The sequence below is a fragment of the Panthera pardus genome, unplaced genomic scaffold (assembly GCF_024362965.1).
Source record: "Panthera pardus isolate Hobbes unplaced genomic scaffold, ASM2436296v1 HiC_scaffold_4, whole genome shotgun sequence".
NCBI classification, from domain to species: Eukaryota; Metazoa; Chordata; class Mammalia; order Carnivora; family Felidae; genus Panthera; species Panthera pardus.
Window position 1 is genome coordinate 116,943 of NW_026526969.1, and position 19,573 is coordinate 136,515.

Here is a 19,573-nt window from a genome sequence, read left to right on the forward strand (position 1 = left end):
CTCAGAAGCAAGCAGGGGAGTGGCTTGAAAGATCAGGAAGCAGGTCACAGGGTTTTTTATGGCTTTGTATTCCAGCCTAAGAGCTGTAGGGAGCCACTGAAGAATTTCAAATAAGGGACTGATATGATCAGATTTGTATACCTTTAAAGATTCCTTTACTTCACCTGTGGAGGGAACAAAGATAGATATTGAAAACTCCTAAGGAACAACATAATGTAAATGGTAGGCAGAGGAAAAGGGACTAGAGCATAGCCTGCTGAGAAAGACTGTGGACATAAAGCAAAACACAGCTGTTAGTAATGTCAGATACCCATCAGAGCTCAGGAAGTAATAAACCCCATTGCATGAACAAAAGTGTTGTTGACATTCCTAACCAGAGCAATTTTAGCGGTGTGCTGATGGCAAAACAGAAGAAAGATCATAGATAATTGAAAAATAAATGGGTAGTGAAGAAGCAGAGACAAGTACTAACAATCCTTTGAAGAGTTGTAGCCTTGAAAAAAGAATGGATATTAGTTACAAAAGGGCATATAGCCAGTGAAAGTTTTTAATGCTGGGAGAGATATTAAATGGTTTTAAATTATGACAGGAGGAGTCAATAAAATGAAAGATGAAGTTGCAGATCAAGGACTGAGAAGATATATGCTAGATTCAGGCCTGTAGGGAGGCTGGAGAGAATGGTTTGATCCTAGAGAAGAAATATTTTTTAAGGCAAATCCCTGGGTCAAGAATACTCCCCCAGAGATGCCATTTCATTAGGTCTGGGATTGAACCAGTGAATCTGCTTTTCAGCAAATGCTGTGTGATTCAAGTGATCTGCAGACCACACTTTGATAAACATTGCTCTTTTTTTCTATTTTTCCCCTATACTAAGCCATTCCTGTCTTTTTTTTTTAATGTTTACTTCTTGAGAGAGAGAGACAGAGCATGAGCGGGGGAGGGGCACAGAGAGAGAGAGAGGGAGACACAGAATCTGAAGCAGGCTCCAGGCTCTGAGCTGTCAGCACCCAGCCTGACGTGGGGCTTGAACTCACAAGCGAGATTATGACCTGAGCCGATGTTGGACACCCAACCGACTGAGCCACCCAGGCACCCCAAGCCACCCCTGTCTTCACTTTCTTCCCCATCCAGTCTATAACATAAGGTTTCCCGATTCATAGTCTAGCATTTTGTAAGGGAAGAAACTTCAGAACTACTATGGCACCGGAAGTGGGTAACAGAAGTAGAATGATGGTGAAAATCACTGGCATTGAAGAAGTTAACAAAATTAGAGGCTCTGATAATGGTTCTGAATTCCTGCTTGCTTCAAAATCACTTGTGAGGCACTTAAAAAATGTATAGATGCCGGACTTCATCTCAACAGTTTTTGGGTGGAACCTGGACATGTATATATACGTTAATATATACATGGTCAAGGAAGTTCACTCAAATTTTTGGAAGAGCTTGGAGGAAAAAGGGTATTAAGCCAGAAGTCATTCTTCATCTGAATTGATTATAATTTTAGTATTCCTTAGGCAGTCATGGGAATTCCTTACTTTCCAAGCCATCATGGTTACATATTTGAAAAAGCCTGTGGTGATACCACAGGCTTCTCTGAAAAGGACTACATGTGTATTGTATAAAAAATTACACACAGTTTGGGGATGGAGAGTGGTTGGTTTGTGGGGTTTTATGTGTGTGTGTTTCCAATACAGGAATTAAAAGGGAAATTTTGAGAAGGGGATCAGATTAAAAAATGAAAACGGAGAGAACAGGTACTAAGAAGAACTTCAGAGTATACTAGAAGGAACCTAGGGCTGTGAACCAGGAGACCTAGGGTCTAGAACCAGCTTTTTCACTTAGTTCTATGATCTTCAGCTTCAGAATCCTCCTTTAAACCAAAAAGCTGAGAACTAAATCAGTGCTTCCAACGTGTGTTCTCTGGAAACTTAGTCTCATCAGATGCCATAAGAAAATTCTCAAATAACTAAGTTTGCAAGCAATATATATTTGACATGCTCTTTATCCCCTTGGGTTCACACGTATGAAGGACAAACCCTGTTCTGCCTAACTTGGTAAATGCTGTTTTTTATTATTGTGATTATTTATTATTTTGTAAGTGGTTTTGAGGTGATTGGGTTGAAACCATCAAAGCATTCTCATAGATTCTGTCTGGCTCTTCAGAGAATAGGACACTTTTAGAGCTTTTGCTTGGTGAAATAGAACCTGTTGTTGGTTTTTTTAATGTTTATTTATTTTTGAGAGAGAGAGAGAGAGAACAGGGGAGGGGGAGAGAGAGGGGGAAACAGAATCTGAAGCAGGCTCCTGGTTCTGAGCTGTCAGCACAGAGCCCGAGGCTGGGCTTGAACCCACAAACCATGACATCATGACCTGAACTGAATTTGGACACTTAACCAACTGAGCCACCCAAGCGCCCTAGGACCTGATTCTTAAAATGCTTTTAAATTACTCCCGAAAGGTGTACCTCTTAGTCAACTGGTTGTAAAATGTTGAATTCATGCCCTATCTTGGGCAGTGATTGGCTTCCTCATCTAACAAGGCCATTCCACTGGAACTGTGATTTTCTCTTCTTAAAAAAACTTACTTCTCAGGAATGACTTCATTCTTTAATACCATCACTAGCTTTTGAGAGAAATTTTTCAGGCCAAACGTTGTGAACAGAAAAAAGAATGTTTTCTTTCATGCTTATCAGCAGATCAAGACATTTTGCTCTGTTGTTGATGTTGGTGAAAGTCTTCTGAAAATCTTTCACTAGGCACGGACCACATGTTTTCTATTCTAAGAGGATGGGTAAGAACTAAAGCTAAAGTTTGTTTTTGGTTGATGGATCTGTATATATCTGCTTTTTGTAATGTGTGAATCTGAGAAATTCTAGAAATGCTTTTTGATTGTCTTTAAAAATTCCACACCATACTGTGAAGTATGAATAGATAGTTTAGTATGTTTCTTTACAGACTCTCTAGGTCACTGGGTGACTGAGACTGCTGGACTTCTTCTGTAGACTGGTGCATCTCATTACATGTGCTACACCTGATAGAGTATCTTACAAGATTCCTGTCAGAAGGGAGATTTGAGTATCATAGTGAAGTCTGTTCATGAAGGACTGATGCCTTTAGGGGGAAAAGGTAATAGCCACCTTGAGGAACCCCCACATGTCAACCTTGCATGAACAAGGCAAGATTCGGAGAGTGGCTGCCCTGAGAAGTCATTCTTGTGGATAGCCATTGGCTCCTGAGGTTCTCATCAGAGATGAGGCACCTTTAATACCTGGGAATGAGTGATTGTTTTCCATAAGGCATTGGAAAATCAGCTTTCAGGGACTGACAAGGACACTGAAGCTGTTAGTACTGGTGTATCTCCTGACTGTCCTTCTAGAAGAAAGCAAAGCTTTGATGGCATTATAACTTAAGAACTGCAAAGAGGTGTAGTAATCCTGGTGGAGGACTGAATCCATGTACTCAAACAGGAAGGTGAACATTTTGAAAAATGAGAAGAGTGAAATCTCCTTTGTGTGTTAGAAAAAATCATCTTTAAAGATTTTCTTTTTAAGTAATCTCTTCACCCAACATGGGGCTCTAACTCACAACCCCAAGATCAAGAAAGCCCAGAAAGATCAGCTTAAAGAGAGTAAACTAGAGAAGATCCCTGGAGTTTGAGTTTGGGGATGAATGTATCCCCTTAAAAATAAGATCAGGCTCTCAACATATGTTTTCTCTATCAGCTCATATCAGTGGTTTGCATCTCCTTACTTAGAAGTCACTTGGAGACTTTAGAATTTAAAATGCTGTTGCCCAGGGTCATCGTAGACCAATTTGTATAATACTGGATTTATCCAAATCTTAGCATTTGCATTTTTAGAACATCCCCCAAGTGTGTAGCCAGGGCTGAAAATCACTGAACTTCCTTGAGCTTCCCATATGCCACAATAAGAGAAAGTCCTACACTGAATTCCTCAGTATGTTGGAAGAGCAAGAATGTCACGGTTAAGTTATCCAGCCTTTGAGCTTATGTCTTAGAGGGCTTCTCTCTAAACTGTCTGCCATCCTAACACAAAGCAAAAACTCTAAGAGTTAGTGTCAGTGTTAATGTCATGTATTGACCAGATGCTTCTTTGCTCTTTTTCTTAGTTATGCCCTCTCAGAATGTTATACTTTCCCTAAGAGGGAACATGGAAGAGAAGGAAATGAATGATGAATCACAGATAGTCAGGTCTCAGGTAAGTTCACTTTTATTCTCCTCGGAAATGCTGTTATAGTTCTAAGAATGTGGGCACTTTTATTTTTCAGTTCTCAGTTTTGAATCCAGAGCCCTTTAGACTTTTATGGCAAATGATAATCTCTGTAAGATGTTTCCCGTTTGCCTTATATACCCTTTATAACTCTTCTCTCCTTCCAGCATTTTTACCAGATCACGGGCTGATGTCTGTTCTAGATATTTTAAAGGAAACAAAAGAAGCCATTGACTATCTTTTAATCACCCTTTACTTAAACAGCTCACCAGACTTTAAACAACACTTGTCATTCTCTCTGTAAACAATGAATGATGCCCAAGTATGACTTCTTGGAGCTAATGACATTATTAAATATACCTGAGGACAGCTGCTACAAGACAGTGTTTATCAAGAATCTCTTGTATCTCTTACAAAATCTGTTTAAGCCTGTTGTTACTATTCCATAATTTAAGTATTATGTAAACTGATAAGGTGTAACTATGACAAGAAGTTGTTTCTATGAAAACTAGTTGAATGCTTTGGAAAGACCTTATAAATGCCACTTTTTTTAAATTGCTATCAAATTATGTGTGAGAAAACTGTAAAACACTGAAGTAAAATTATAAAAATCTCAGAGGATTCTACGCTTGTATAATTTCCCAAGTGTCACTTGCTTGTTCCACTTTAATGAAACAAAAACTGATGTATTATGGGTATGGGCATTCAATCATTAAAATCACTCTCATAGAAGAGGCTTAGATTTGCATCGAAAGATGAGCAAATGAATATACATTTATAATTTCAAATGAAAATGTTTAAGATATCTTTTATGGATCTCAACTTTAAAAGCTTTTTAGCTTAACACACCAGCTACCAGTATCAATTAATTCAGATAGGAGTGATGAAATTTGAAGTGGGGTTCATGAACAAATGGCTAAGAAAGAATTCTCAAGACTTTTTTTTTTTTTTTTTTTTTGGTGCAAAAAGGTGATTTTATTTAAGCACGAGGACAGGACCCATGGGCAGAAAGAGCTGCACTGGGATTGGGAGGAGCAACTGATTATATACTTTTAAGTTTGTGGAGGGAGCGGGGTTAGATGAAGAAAACATTAGTTTCTAAGGAATTTCTGTATGGTGAAAGCAGGGTCTTACTGAACCCTGAAGACTTAGCTATTGTCAAGATAAGGTTGCTTTTACATTGTAATGAAATGTAAACATTAATGCATTAAGGCAGCCACAAACTCCTTGAAGAATGTTATACACTACAGGTCTCTGGTATCTATCAGTGGTCTGCAAGCTGTGAGGGGATTTAATTTAAACTACATTTTTCTTGTCTTTGTTTCCCTCATCAGGAGGACTTCTCTTGTCCCAAATTATATGAAATAATCATTATCTGTAGGTAGCCAATAAATTCATTGGAGGAGATTTTTACAGGTCTACACCATACAGCACTTACAAAAGTGTAATGTTGGATGCTCCTATGAGTGTAGAATGCAACAAAATACACTAGGTACTCAGAGAAGGGTGAAATCTGTTTGAGACCAGAATGATGAGGGTAGACTTCATGAAGAAGATAGAGTTTGAATTTGTGCTGATATTGGGTAGAATTTGGGGACTGAAGTAGACAGGAGCACTGCAGACAGGAAATAAAACTTGTGCAAGAGCAGGGACAATAAGAAGACTGGCAGCTGGAGCTGAGCATTTATTTGGTACATTAGTGCTTTGGGAATCTTTGGGTTGCAGGGAATAGATTTATTAGGTTTATTCTTAATTATAAGGCTCCCCACAGACAGGAATAGAAAGACATCAAGAACTAAGGTGACATATCTGCCTCTTGGCATTCTAGCCAAAGAAGTTTGTTTTCATTTTCCAGAACCACTTATTATGTTAAGAAAGAAGATGATTCAGAAGCACCTGGGTGGCTCAGTCACTTAAGTGACAGACTCCTGATTTCAACTCAGGTCATGATCTCATGATTCATGAGATTGAGCCCTGTGTTGGGCTCTGCGCTGTCAGGACAGAGCCTGCTTGGGATTCTGTCTCTGCCCCTCCCCTGCTAGCGCTCGCTTTCTGTCTCTCTGTCTCTGTCTCTGTCTCTCTCTCTCTCTCAAAATAAACTTAAAAAAGAAAAAAGAAAGATGGTTAATTCATCAAGTATTTTTTGAGCAGCTACTATGTACCAGAAATTGTGCTTGGCATCAGATATACATCAGTAAGCAAAATAGACGTTCCTAAATCCAAGTTGCTTAGAGTCTAACAGAAACGTCCACTCACTTGCAAATTGAGGTGTTTATTATACAAAATAAGAATAAGAGGCTGTGAATGTGCATTAGGGAATCAAGAAAAAACTCTCTGGGGAAGTGAAATTTAAGGTGAAATGTAAAGGTTATACAAGTGTTAAAAGAAGTAAGTGAAAAAGAGCATTTAACATCATGTGTAAAAGCTATGGGTATATTTGAGAAGTTAAAAGAAGGCCACCATTGTTGGAGTGGAGGGAGGGAGAGAATGACTTGAGATAAGCTTGGAGAAGTATACATGGCCTAAGTATGCAGGACTTTCTTATGCAAGAAAAGTTTGGGTTTTATTCTAAATGAGGTAGAAAGCCTTGGGGGAATTTAAGCAGGACAGTAACATAATAATTAGCTGAATTCCACTTTAAAGATCACCCAGATGTGTGCTATATAACAAATGAATTTTTGACAGGCAAGAAAGGAAGGGGGAGAGAACCACTTAGGAAGTTACTACCACATTGTAGATGATAGAAAATAATAACTTAAAACTAGGTGGAGAAGGGGCCCTTGAGTGGCTCAGTCAGTTTGTTACAGAATCAGGCTGGAACGCTGGCAGAAAAACCAAGCGACACTCGGAGACCTTGGTGGATTGGAGATTTATTTAACACCGGCGGGCTCAGAGGAGACCGTTTCTCGGAAGATCTGAGCCCTGAATGCGAGCAGGAAAGGTAATTTATAGTTATCAGCCTCCATATTTGTGTGTGTGTTGGGGGAGGGGGGGTTGGTTTTCATGCCGCAGCAAACAAAGGAAGAACCCAGAGGAGGGGTCTCTAAGCTAGAGACCAGAGTTTGTTTTAGTCCAATCAGCCATCTTTGGTGTACTTTATCCACTTCTCCAACATTCCCCCTTTTGATGCCTTTTAAAAAAACTTTTAGTAGGCATCACCTTTCAGTTTTACAGGTTGGTACTCTCAGAAGGCTAAGATATGGGCAGTAGTTTGGCAAGCAACAGTGTTTTCAATAAAATGTATCATGGCATTCAGTATACAGGGGCCAATGGATACAAGTAAAATTATGGAGAGGAGAGGCCCCATCAGGGCAGAAAGTCAGGATGCCCAATCCGTGAGATCCCATCCTTTCCATTGATTGATATTTTCCTGTTGTCTATGTTGAATTCTTTCCTTGAGCTCCTTAACCTTAGTTGTAACTATTCCTGACTGATTTATGAAATAGCAACATTCCTCCCCCAGAAAGATGCAAGTCCCTCCTTTTTCTGAAGTGAGGAGGTTGAGGGCTTGCCCATTTTGGAGGGTCACTGCTGCCAGAGAGTTTATTTGGCTTTGTAAGGTTACCAGAGAATCTGCCACCTGTTCCATGTCTTCATTCAGCTCTTGAGATAGTCTATGGTACAGTCCTACGGATGAACCTGTGCCCCCTATTCCAGTCCCTATTCCTGTCTCAATTCCTGCTCCTATCAGAATGAGTAGCAGGATTACCTGTTTAGTCCAGGACTTGGGGCTAAAGGCTGTTAGGAACTGATCTTCAGTGTATATGGATATCTCTGGGGTTAGGAAGACGGAATAACATATCTGAGTCCAGTTGGCCTCTAAGCAATTGGTAGGCCGAATTAGAACAGAGATAGAACAACCCAGGGGTTGAACATAGGGTTGTATTCCTCTTTAAGGTTATATTTCTTCTGTATAGAGAGTTACCATTCATACCTTCAGGGACTGTACAGATTAGATTGTCAGCATTTGTGAGACGGATCCCAGGGGCCAGGGGTCCAATTAAGACAGAAGTGTTGGTTTTGAGATTTTCAGAAGCTTCACAAGTCAAATGGATAGGAGTGGCTAAGTAAGCCCTTCTGCTGAGGGGCAAACACATCCAGCAGGTTTGGGTGTGATTATCTATTTTATGGAGGACTTGTAGAGTAGTGTTAGTCCAACACTGGAGTGGGGAATTGGTAAACATCTGATTGAAGGCTGAAAGGTTCAAACCCTGGTAGGCTGCTGGGGGAATGGTCACCTTTATGGCTTATATTACCCTATCCTGGGTATCCTTTATAAGTTTTGAAGGGCCGTGTCTTGCATCCCTCCCCCGTCCGAGATCCCTCATTGAGGAAGGTAAGGTAAGGTAGCAAGCTTCCCTCTCTGGAGGCCCTTATTGTGACATGGGTTCCTGACATTTTGGGTTCTCTCTGCGTCCAATACTTAGTCCTTGGGGCACCGGATGACTGACAGAGAGTGAGTGTTTCTCCCTTGTAGCAATCTTTGTGGAGGGAGGTGAAGGCGCTGAACACCCTTGACCCCCTTATTGTCACATAACAATCCTGGGAGCAAAGTGGGTAAGCAACAGTTGAGAGGGTGAGAGAGGTTATCATAATATGCAGGCAGTACTTAATAATCCTCCCATCCAGAGGAGGTATGTGATACCCAGCATGCATCCTTTGTCTCATGTCCAGCTTGTTGGTGCAGTCTCTATCAGCCCAACAGTAAGAAGTAAGATTAGGTGGCACCTGGGTGGCTCAGTCGGTTGACCGTCCAACTTCGGCTCAGGCCACAATCTCGAAGTTCGTGAGTTTGAGCCCCGCATCGGGCTCTGTGCTGACAGCTCAGAGCCTGGAGCCAGCTTCGGAATCTGTGTCTCCTTCTCTCTCTGCCTCTCCCCGACTTGTGCTCTGTCTCAAAAATAAATAAGTGTAAAAAAAATAATTTTTAAAAGATGTAAGATTAGTGCTATGACACCAGTAAGGGGCAAGGGCTGGCAGAGTTGCATCCAAACCCCTGGTCTAGGTTCACGTGTTGATTCCTCAAGCTTCTGCTATGCGCAGGACAGCCAGGGTGTGGCTGGAGCAGGGCTGGAGGTCTCAGGGGCCAGTGTCCCTTTTGAGGGCCAGTTTAAGCGGGTTGACTGGATCTGGATCACTTCGCCAAGTTGTGGGTTCTTCTGAGCTGGCCTTCTTAACTCTGTATTGATGGACCCATGGGGTAATACCTGAAACTTTAAGGGCTGTAGGAGTTGTTAGAATAACAGTATGAGGCCCAGTCCACCGTGGTTTAAGACGTTCCCTCTTCCAATCTTTGACCCACACAGAGTCTCCTGGCAGAAAGGGGTGAACGAGAGTCCCTAAGGAAATTGGGGCCCTCTCTATGGTGTATCTCTGTAACTTGTTTAGGACTACCCCCAAGGTCTGGAGCTGTTCTCTTATTCCCTTGTCTCCAATCTGGTGTAGGTCTCCTGAGAGTTTTCCTAAACATGGGGAGTCACCAATATAATAACTCAAAAGGGGAGAATCCTAGTGCCCCAGGCATGCATCGGGCATGCAAGAGGGCCAGCGGTAGTAAATCTGGCCATGGGCAATTAGTCTCTTGGTGGAACTTAGCCAGGGTTTCCTTGAGGGTTCAACTCATCTGCTCTACTTTCCCTGAGCTCTGGGGTCGGTAAGCAGTGTGCAGTTTCCAGGTAATGTTAAGGGATTTTGTCAGGGTTTGTGTAATGTCTGCCACAAACGCAGGTCCATTATCACTGTGTATGGTTAAGGGTAGACCAAACCGAGGCACAATCTCCCGTAGAAGAGCTTTGGCCACCTCGCGACTTCATTCTATTCTGATCAGGAATGCTTCGACCCATCCCGAATATGTGCAGATGATTACAAGAAGGTACCTGAATCCTTTATTTGGTTGTATGTCAGTAAAGTCCACCTCTAAATCTTCGAAAGGGGTGGCCTCCCTCCTTTGTGTGCCAGGCGGGGGCCGTGGGACAGACCAAGCATTGTTTTTGGCACACGTTACACATCGTTCACTGACAGCTCGGCATAATGCCAGCAGCTGGCTGATATAGTAGTTCTTTTTGAGGATGGCCTCTGGTGCAGTTTTCCCTAGGTGCATGAGTTGGTGATATTCCTTCACTAGGTGTTTTCCCATAGACAACGGGACAAAGATGTGCCCATTTGGCATGACCCACCATCCCTCTTTGCTTAATGTGCCCCCTTCTGTCGAGGCCCAACTTCTTTCCTCATTTGCGTACAGGGGTGGGGAGGCTTCCCTCTGGGGTGCAAGAGTCATAGTGTAGGGAGGAGCTTCACCTGGATCACCACAGGCGGCCGCTCTGGCTGTTTTGTCGGCCAGGGAATTTCCTTGAGATATGGGGTCATCTCCTTTCTGGTGTCCCTTACAGTGTAGGATAGCTACCTTGTCTGGGAGCCAAACAGCCTCAAGAAGCTTTAGTATTTCTTCCTTGTTTTTGATAGTTTTCCCTGCAGCTTTCCCTGCAGTAAGGAGGTCTTTTTTCTTTATAGATGGCCCCATGTACATGCACAGTAGCGAAGGCATACTGGGAATCAGTGTAGATGTTAACTCATTTACCTTTGCTAAGGATGAGGGCTGGGGTTTAAGGCTTACAGTTCAGCTCATTGTGCCGACCATCTTTCCGGCAAAGCCTCGGCATCCAGAACTTCGGTGGTTGTGGTTACTTCATATCCTGCTCTTTGGCTGTCCTCTTGTAAATAGCTGCTCCCATTGCTGAACAGGGTGATCTCTGGGTTTGTTATAGCCTGGTCTTGGAGGTCCAGGCGGCTGGCGTAGACTTCATCCACTACTTCGGAACAGTCATGGTCGTGTTCTCCCTCTTCCGTCGGAAAGAAGGTGACCGTATTTAGTGTTCTTACTGTTTTGAGAGTGACCCTTGCGTTTTCATAGAGAAGTCCTTGGTATTGTGTCAGCTGAGAATTGAAGAGGAAATGATATCCTTGGGTACTCATGAGGGACATGACCGCGTGTGGGACCTTAACATTAAGTGTTTGTCCCAGTGTGAGTTTGTCTGCCTCCTTGATGAGCAGGACTGTGGCTGCCAGCGCTCTGAGACACAGTGGCCATCCTGCAGCCACAGGATCAAGTTTTTTTTGACAGTTAGGCCACTGGCCATTGCCAAGGCCCCATGCTCTGAGTGAGCACTCCAAGGGCTGTTTTGTCCTTTTCATGTACGAAGAGGTTAAAGGGCTTTTCTGTGTCGGGCAAACCCAGGGCTGGGGCTCGTCCCAGAGCCAACTTTATTTCTGTGAAAGTGGCCCTTGCCTCATCAGTTCATGCGAGGGGCTCCCAGTCTGGCCCTCCCAACAGGTCATAGAGGGGCCTCGCTATGGTTGAGAATCCAGGGATCCAAATGCGACAGAACCCTGCAGCCCCTAAAAATTCACACAAGCCTCATTTCGTTTGGGGCTGTGGCTGTGTGGTGATAACCTTCTTCCTTTCCGGTCCTAGTTTTCTTTTTCCTTTTGTGAGGAGGAAACCTAAGTATTGGACCTGCTGCTGGCAAATCTGTGCCTTTTTCCAAGAGGCCCGGTACCCCAAGTAGGATAGGAGCTGCAGGAGGGCCTTGGTACCTTTCATACAGCCTTCTTGGGTGTCGGTGGCAAGGAGGAGGTCACCTACATATTGGAGGAGGACACACCCTGTGGTTTCCCTTGGAAAGTTGGTGAGGTCTGTAGCTAATGCTTCCCCCAAAAAAGTGGGTGAGTTCTTGAAGCCTTGGGGAAGTCATATCCAGGTCAGCTGCATCTGGCACCCTGTAACGGGCTCAGTCCATTCAAAGACAAACCGTGGTTGACTTTGAGGAGCCAGGCAGAGGCAGAAGAAAGCATCCTTTAGGTTGAGGCATGTAAACCATCTGGCTGACCCTGGAATTTGGCTGAGGAGAGTACACGGGTTCAGAACCACTGGGTGTAAGGAAACAGTCACTTTATTAATGGCCCTCAAATCCTGTACTGGTCTGTATCCTCCTCCTGGCTTCTTGACTGGCAAGCTGATTGGCACTCAATTGGAATACCTTCCTCTCTGAGCTTGGTCAGGTGCTCTTGTGTACCCATTCTAGACTCGAGTGGAAGGGGTTCTGCCTTTGTCTCTGAGGTTGGGCTCCAGGGATCAGGTCAACAATGATGGGGGCCCGACTCCAAGCTAGTCCAAGTGCATTATCTTCAGCCCATACAGAAGGGAATGTAAGCCTGAATTCTGAGGGGTTACAGGGTAGGGCTTGGGCACAGAATAGTCTCCATTCTTCTTCCCTTGGCAGGGTAATCACCAAGACCAGGGTTTCCTTCTGCCTTGGGTTTAATTGGAGGCTAGTGTGTCCAGTGGGTTCAAAAGTTATCTGGCCCCAAGTTTGGAGAGCAGATCTCAGCCCAGGAGAGGAATCAGGCAGTCAGGTAAGTAGAGGAACTCATGCCAGACCTTGTGACCCCCAAGTTCACATTGTTGAGCTTGACAGAAGGGCTCTTGTATCGCCCATGTCCCAGTAGCTCCAAGTATGGTTGCTGTCTTTTGGCTGAAAGGGGCTACCGGGGAAGTAACAACCAAGTGTTTAGTCCCAGTGTCAACCATGGAAGTTATTGTTCAGCTGCCTACTTTCATTTCAACCGTGGGCTCATGGGGGCCAAGAGAGAAAGAGCCCGGTCCCCCTCAGTCTGATTCTATCCTGGCCAGACCAATGAGGTCCTCGCCTCGAGGTTCCTCCCAATATCAGCTGGGTTTTGAGGGCCCCTTCCAATTCGGACATTCATTCTACCAGTGTCCCTTCTCTTTGCAGTATGCACGTTGGTCCTTTGCTAAGGGGGCTCTGGGCTTCCCCCTTTTTGGTGGTTGGGGTCTTCCCATCTTTGCAGTGTCTATTTCTTTCAGTGCTGCTGCAAGAAAGGTGGCCTTCTTTTTAGTCTTCTCTCCACTTCTCTTTCGGCTGCAACTTATCTGTTCCTGAAAACTTTATTGGTGACCTCTATCAGCTGAGTGATATTCACCCCAGCAAAGCCCTCCAACTTCTGGAGTATTCTTCTGATATCTGGGGAAGCCTGTGCCACAAAAGAGGTATTTACCATTTGATGACTTTCTGGTGCCTGGGAGTCAAACGGAGTGTATACACGGTATGCCTCACATAGTCTTTCATAGTAGTGTCTGGGAGACTCCCCAGGCTGTGTGACTGACAATATTTTAGTCATGTTCATGGGATTTTTGGCTCTAGTTCAGATTCCCCGAAGGAGGGCTTCCTGGTATTGTCAGATGTGGGCTTGTCCTCCTTCTGTGGTGAAATCCCATGTTGGGCATTGAATCAGGGGCAGCAGCTTGAGCCCAGACAGCAGGGTCATTGATCCCCAGAGGTGCGTGATCTTCTAGGTACTGTCATGTTTCTCTCATTCTTCTTCTTTCTTCTGTATTAAACAGAGTACAGAGTAACTGTTGACAATCTTCCCAAGTCGGCTGGTGGGTCTGGAAGAGGGACTCCATCAAGTCGACCATTGCTTGTGGCTTTTCAGAGTATGATGGAGTGTTATGTTTCCAATTGAGGAGGTTGGTTGTAGAGAAAGGTTGATAATAATACATCATGGAACAGCTGGGCTGGACTATTCTGTCCTCATTCTGTCTTTCAGGCTCTTTCGTCTCCCTTACAGGCATTTGGAGAGTGTTAGGTCTGGGTCTGGGGCGCAGTCTGGCTGCTGGCCCTTGTAGGGAGGGTTCTCTGGGTCTGGGAGGGGAGGAGGGATGGGTGGCAGCAGCAGTGGAGGAGGAGAGACAGACGGGGGGGGGGGGGGGCGGGGAGTTTCAAGCTCAGGGGAAGGGGGGAGGGAGCCCAGTGAGTCATAAGGTGGTGGAAAGATGGGATCTTCCTCTGGGTCTCCTGCAAACACTAGGGGAGTGGTGGATTGCTTCTTTGGCTACCTGGGTGAGTCTTTGGATAAAACAGCTCAAACCTTTGCCTGGCTCTGCTTGCTATGGATGAATTGCACCTAAGGCGGAGGATTTCAGGCAATTTCAAGCCAGGAGTTGATGTATGGAAACTGATCAGGGTGACCTGGGTTCCCAGTGACTATCAGCCAAACCTGCTGCACTATTTGAGCATCTGATATCCCTTCCAGGGGCCATCCTACATTGAATATGGGCCATTCTAGTTCACAAAAGTTCCTTAACTTCCCAGGTGTCATTTTGACTCCATAATCACCTGAAAATCCCTTTTTAAAATTTCTGAGCATGACCTCTAAAATCATAGGCTTACTCTATTTTGACCTCATGATTAATTCCTTTCTCGTGTTCAGTGTTGCGGAGACAGACAAAGGGAGGGTATCCCCTCAGATGAGAGGACCAATCAGATACTCCACTGGTCGCGTTCCCAAGGGAAACTTTAGGTGAGGCTTGGCTGTAGTGGACTCAGCTTTGTGACTTGCAATTGGAGTCTATCCTGATGCCGCCCTGGACTGTATGCTTTCACCACGATACAGGAAAGCCCATTCAGACTCCGTAGACTTTTGGGGACCTTAAGGGTGCCTGTCCGTGGAGCTACAAACTCAAACTCGACTGGCAAGCCTGGCTGAGCCGCACATTCACACGCACACACACCAGAGGCTATTACATTCCCTCCTGCAAAATTTTCTACCCGTGAGAGCGCTAACGTCTCTGGGGAGTGATCAGGTCCCCCATCCACCCTTTTGGATGGGCCTGACTACTTTGGGGCCCCGGCCTTACCGGTTCTGGCGTCGGGTCCAGGTCCTCACCTACCAGTCTCTTTGAGTCCGGTGGGAACGATGGAGCGGGGCCAGCCTGAGGCGACCAAATAGGAGACTGCCAAAATTCAGGCAGGGCGCGCCTTCTCCTTTGCGATTCCTCGCTCCGTCACTGCCTCACCGTTCTTCCAAACCGGTGGCAACAATGGGCCAGCATGGTTGGGTTTCCTGGTCAGGCAACCAAATATGTTACAGAACCAAGCTGGAACACTGGCAGAAAAAAACAAGTGGCACTTGGAGATCTTGGTGGTTCAGAGATTTATTTAACACCGGCGGGCTCAGAGGAGACTTTTTCCAAAGATCTGATCCTGAATGCAAGTGGGAAGGGTAATTTATAGTTGTCAGCTTCCATATCTGTGGGGGTTTTCATGCTCACAGCAAACAGGGCAAGAAGAACCCGGAAAGAGGGGTCTCTAAGCTAGAGACCAGAGCTTGTTTTAGTCCCGTCGGCCATCTTTAGTGCAGCACTTTATTCATTTCTCCAACAATAAGACTTCTGATTTTAATAAAAACAAAGCAAGCACCCTTACTCAGGGCTCTTGTCTCCTCAGAACATTAGCCTCTCTCGCGTTTTAATTCTGCGACCTGCATTCTTACTGAACAAGAGAGAACTCTAGACCCAGGATCTATGACACTCAAGCACCATGATTGTCACATAAGGAAGCACTGAATATTTTTTGAAAAATAGAAATTTGTGGGGCTCCTGGGTGGCTTAGTCAGTTAAGTGTCCAACTCTTGGTTTCAGCTCAGGTCATGATCTCACAGTTCATGAGTTAGAACCCTGTGTCAGACTCTGCTCTGACAATGTGGAGCCTGCTTGGGATTCTCTCTCTCTCTCTCTCTCTCTCTCTCTCTCTCTCTCTCTCTCTTTCTCTCTCTGTCAAAATAATTAAGTAAACTTTAAAAAAGAAAGAAAGAAAGAAAAATAGAAATTTTCATATGATGAAGATTGTTATCTCAAACCAGTGGTGAAAAGATAGTTTATTCAATAATTGATGTTGGCATTTCTGGAGAGCCATCTGGAAAAAGGTAAAGTTGAATCCACACCTCATACTTTACATCAAAATAGTCTGCAAACAAAACAGGTGAACATGGGAGGGGCAGGTGGGAAGAGAGAGACAAACCATAAAACAGACTCTTAACTCTAGAGAACAAACTGAGAGTTGCTGGAGGGGAGGTAGGTGGGAGGATGATGGGTGATGGGTGATGAAGAGTGATGGGTGTTAAAGAGGGCACTTGTGATGAGCACTGGGTATTCTATGTAAGTGATGAATCACTAAATCCTACATGTGAAACTAATATTACAGTGTATGTTAACTATTTGGAATTTAAAACTTGGAAGAACAAAAAGAATAGTCTTCAAATGGGTCAAAGATTTAAATATGAAAAATTAAGCCTAAAAGTATTACAAGAAAAAATGGAAGTTGTAACACCAGACACCATAAAATAGCTAGAAGAAAAAAAAGATGGTAAGCTCCTTGACATTGGTCTTAGTGATATTTTTTGGGATCTGACTCCAGAAACAATGGCTACAAAAGCAAAAATAAACAAATGGGACTACATCAAACTAAAAGGATTCTGCACAGTGAAAGAAACCATCAACAAAATTAAAAAGGTACATATTAAGGCACTTGGGTGGCTTGGTCAGTTGAGCATCTGACCTTAGCTCAGGTCTTGATCTCACGGGTGAGTTCAAGTCCCTATCTGGCTCCCTGCTGTCAGAGCAGACACCGTTTCAGATCCTCTGTCCCCCTGTCTCTCTGAACCTCCCCACTTGCTTTCTCTTCTCAAAAATAAATAAATATTTTTTAAAAATAAAATAAAACAAATAAGAAGGAACCTACTGAATGGGAGAAGATATTTGCAAATAACATATCAGATAATGGGTTAATATCCAGAACATATAAAGAACTCATACAGCTCAGTAACAGAAAAACAAGCAATCTGATTTTAAAAATGGACAGACGATCTGAATAGACATTTTTCCAAAGAAGACATACAGAAAGCCAATAGGCACATGAAAAGATGCTCGACATCACTAATTATCAGGGAAATGCAAACCAAAACCACAATGAGATATCACCTCACACCTGTCAGATTGACTATTATCAGAAAGACAAAAACTAACAAGTGTTGGCAAGGCTGTGGAGAAAAGGGAACCCTTGTGCACTGTTGGTGGGAATGTAAATTAGTGCAGCTACTGTGGAAAACAGTATGGAAGTTCCTCAAAAATTACAAATAGGAGCACCTGGATGGCTCAGGCAGTTAAGTGTCCAATTCTTGATTTCAGCTCAGGTCATGATCTTGCAGTTCATGAGATCAAGCCCCACATCGAGCTATATGCTAACAGCACAGAGGCTGCTTGGGATTCTCTCTCCCTCTCTCTCTGCCCCTCCCTGGCTCATGCATGTGATCTCTCCCTCCCTCTGTCCTTTCCTCCCTCCCTCTCTCTCTCTCTCTCAAAATAAATAAATAAACTCTTTAAAAAATTAAAAATAGAGCTACCATACAACCCAGCAGTTCCACCTCTGGGTATCTATATGAAGAAAACAAAAACACAAAGGCAAAAAGATATATGCACCCCTATGTTCTTTGCAGCATTGTTTGTAATAACCAAGATATGGAATCAACCTAAATGTCCCATCAATGGATAAAGAAGATGTAGGGGACTCCTGGGTGGCTCAGTCAGTTGAGCGTTAGACTCTGGCTCAGGTCATGATCTCACAGTTCATGGGTTGGACCCCTGCATCAGGCTCTGTGCTGACAGCTCAGAGCCTGGAGCCTGCTTCAGATTCTGTGTCTCCCTCTCTCTCCGCCTCTCCCCTGCTTGCACTCTGTGTCTCCCTGTCTCTCAAAAATTAATAAACATTTTAAAAAAGATGTAGTGTGTGTGTACATGTATGTATGTATGTATGTATGTGTGTGTGTGTGTACACAAGGGAATACTAGTCAGCCTTAAAAAAAAATGCAGTCTTGCCATTTGTGACAACATAGATGGACTTCAGGAGTATTATGCTAAATGAAATGAGTCCAAGAAAGATAAATATTACATGACTTCACTTATATCTGGAATCTAAAAAACAAAACAAATGAACAAGCAAAAAAAAAGCCCCAAAACTCATAGATACAGAGAACAGATTGGTGGTTGCCAGAGGGGAGGGGAGTTGGGAGGTGGGCAAAAAGAGTGAAGGAGATCAAGAAATATAAGCTTTGAGTTATAAAATAAGTCATGGGGATGTAATGTACAGTGGGGGGATTTTAGTCAATAATATTATATGACAAATTTGAAAGTTGCTAAGAAAGCAAAACTCATCACAAGAAAAAAAAAGTGTGGTAACTTTGTATGGTGACAGATGATAGACTTAATGTGGTGATCATTTTGCAATGTATACAAATGTCAAATCATTATGTTGTATACCTGAAACTGACATAATGTATCTCAATTATACATCAATTTAAAAAATGGAAGAATCCCTTCACTGAGGAAAGGTTTTATAATTACTGGGAATCCAGAAACCATAAAAGAAAAGATTGATGGACTCAACTCCTTAAAAATACCCAAAAAGTCTGCATGATAAGAAAACTATAAGCAAAGTAAAAAGACATTGTCAAATGATGAAAAACATTTTGCCACTCAAATTAACAGTGGGCTAATTTTTGAAATATATAAAACACTTCTCTAAATCAATAAGAGATTATTAATCCAATAAAAAAATGTACAAATAACATAAAAAGGCAATTCACAGGAAAGAAAATTCAGGTAGATCTTAAAGAAAATGTCAAATATACTCATAACAAGAGAAAGTTTAAATTAAAACTAGAGAAGCTTAAAAAAAAATAAAACTAGAGAAGCTTGATATTTTATCACCAAGCTTCATATGTGCCATGAGTTTGATATTTTCCACAAGCTTGTCAAATAATCTCTTGGCAAAGCTTTGGGGAAACAGGCACTCTCTTACATTGCTGGTATAAGTGTGTGGCAACTTGCTTTTTCAGAAAAGTGGCCAAAACATCTCCCATCAGAAACACTTCCTTTACAGTGTGACTTTGATACTCATTGCATCAAGAGACATTGAGGTGTGTATTCCCTCCGATGACTCTGGGCAGGTCTATGACCAGTGGAAGTAAAGCTTTGTGACTTCAAAGGCAAGTCAAAAAGCAATAAGTCTTCCACCTCATTCTCTTGGGATGCTTGCTCTAAATCCAGCTACCTTGCCATTTAGAGCACCAGACAGTCCTTGGAGAAGCCCACGTGAAGAGGAAACAACATCCTCAAAGAAGAAATAATGGGCAATGTTGTCACCTTCATAATAAGGAAAATAGGAAATATACTTAATGAACCCAATGATCTATCTAAGGAGATTTTCACGTAGAAAATTGAAATCCCTGATTGCTTTAGCTTCTGGCTACCTAAAGTAAAATGTAAAAGGAAAAATATAGGCTAAAAAAAGGTCCATTAAATATACAGAAACCGAGAGTTACTGGATTTGAAAATGAAACTTTCCCATTCACACCTCTCAACATGTGCACAGTTCAGCTACATTTTCGAACTACAATGAACGGCTATTTACTTGAATGGGGATACCTCCA

The 19,573-nt window shown here is 43.1% G+C and overlaps 1 protein-coding gene across 6 annotated transcripts in view; it reads left to right on the plus strand.

The window, feature by feature from the left end:
- Window positions 1-19,573, plus strand: part of ZNF713 (zinc finger protein 713) — a 44,607-nt gene that overhangs the window by 8,515 nt on the left and 16,519 nt on the right. For 3 of the 6 annotated variants that reach the window (XM_019421782.2, XM_019421781.2, XM_019421785.2), the window contains exon 2: window positions 4,128-4,216. The exons of 1 other annotated variant lie outside the window; for it this stretch is intronic. In XM_019421782.2, the coding sequence (XP_019277327.2) occupies window positions 4,130-4,216 (87 nt within the window). In that variant the 5' untranslated portion in view covers window positions 4,128-4,129. Of the gene's footprint in view, window positions 1-933; window positions 2,055-2,954; window positions 3,471-4,127; window positions 4,217-19,573 lie in introns of those variants that run through there. 2 more of the 6 variants (XM_019421783.2, XM_019421784.2) reach the window with 2 other exon arrangements.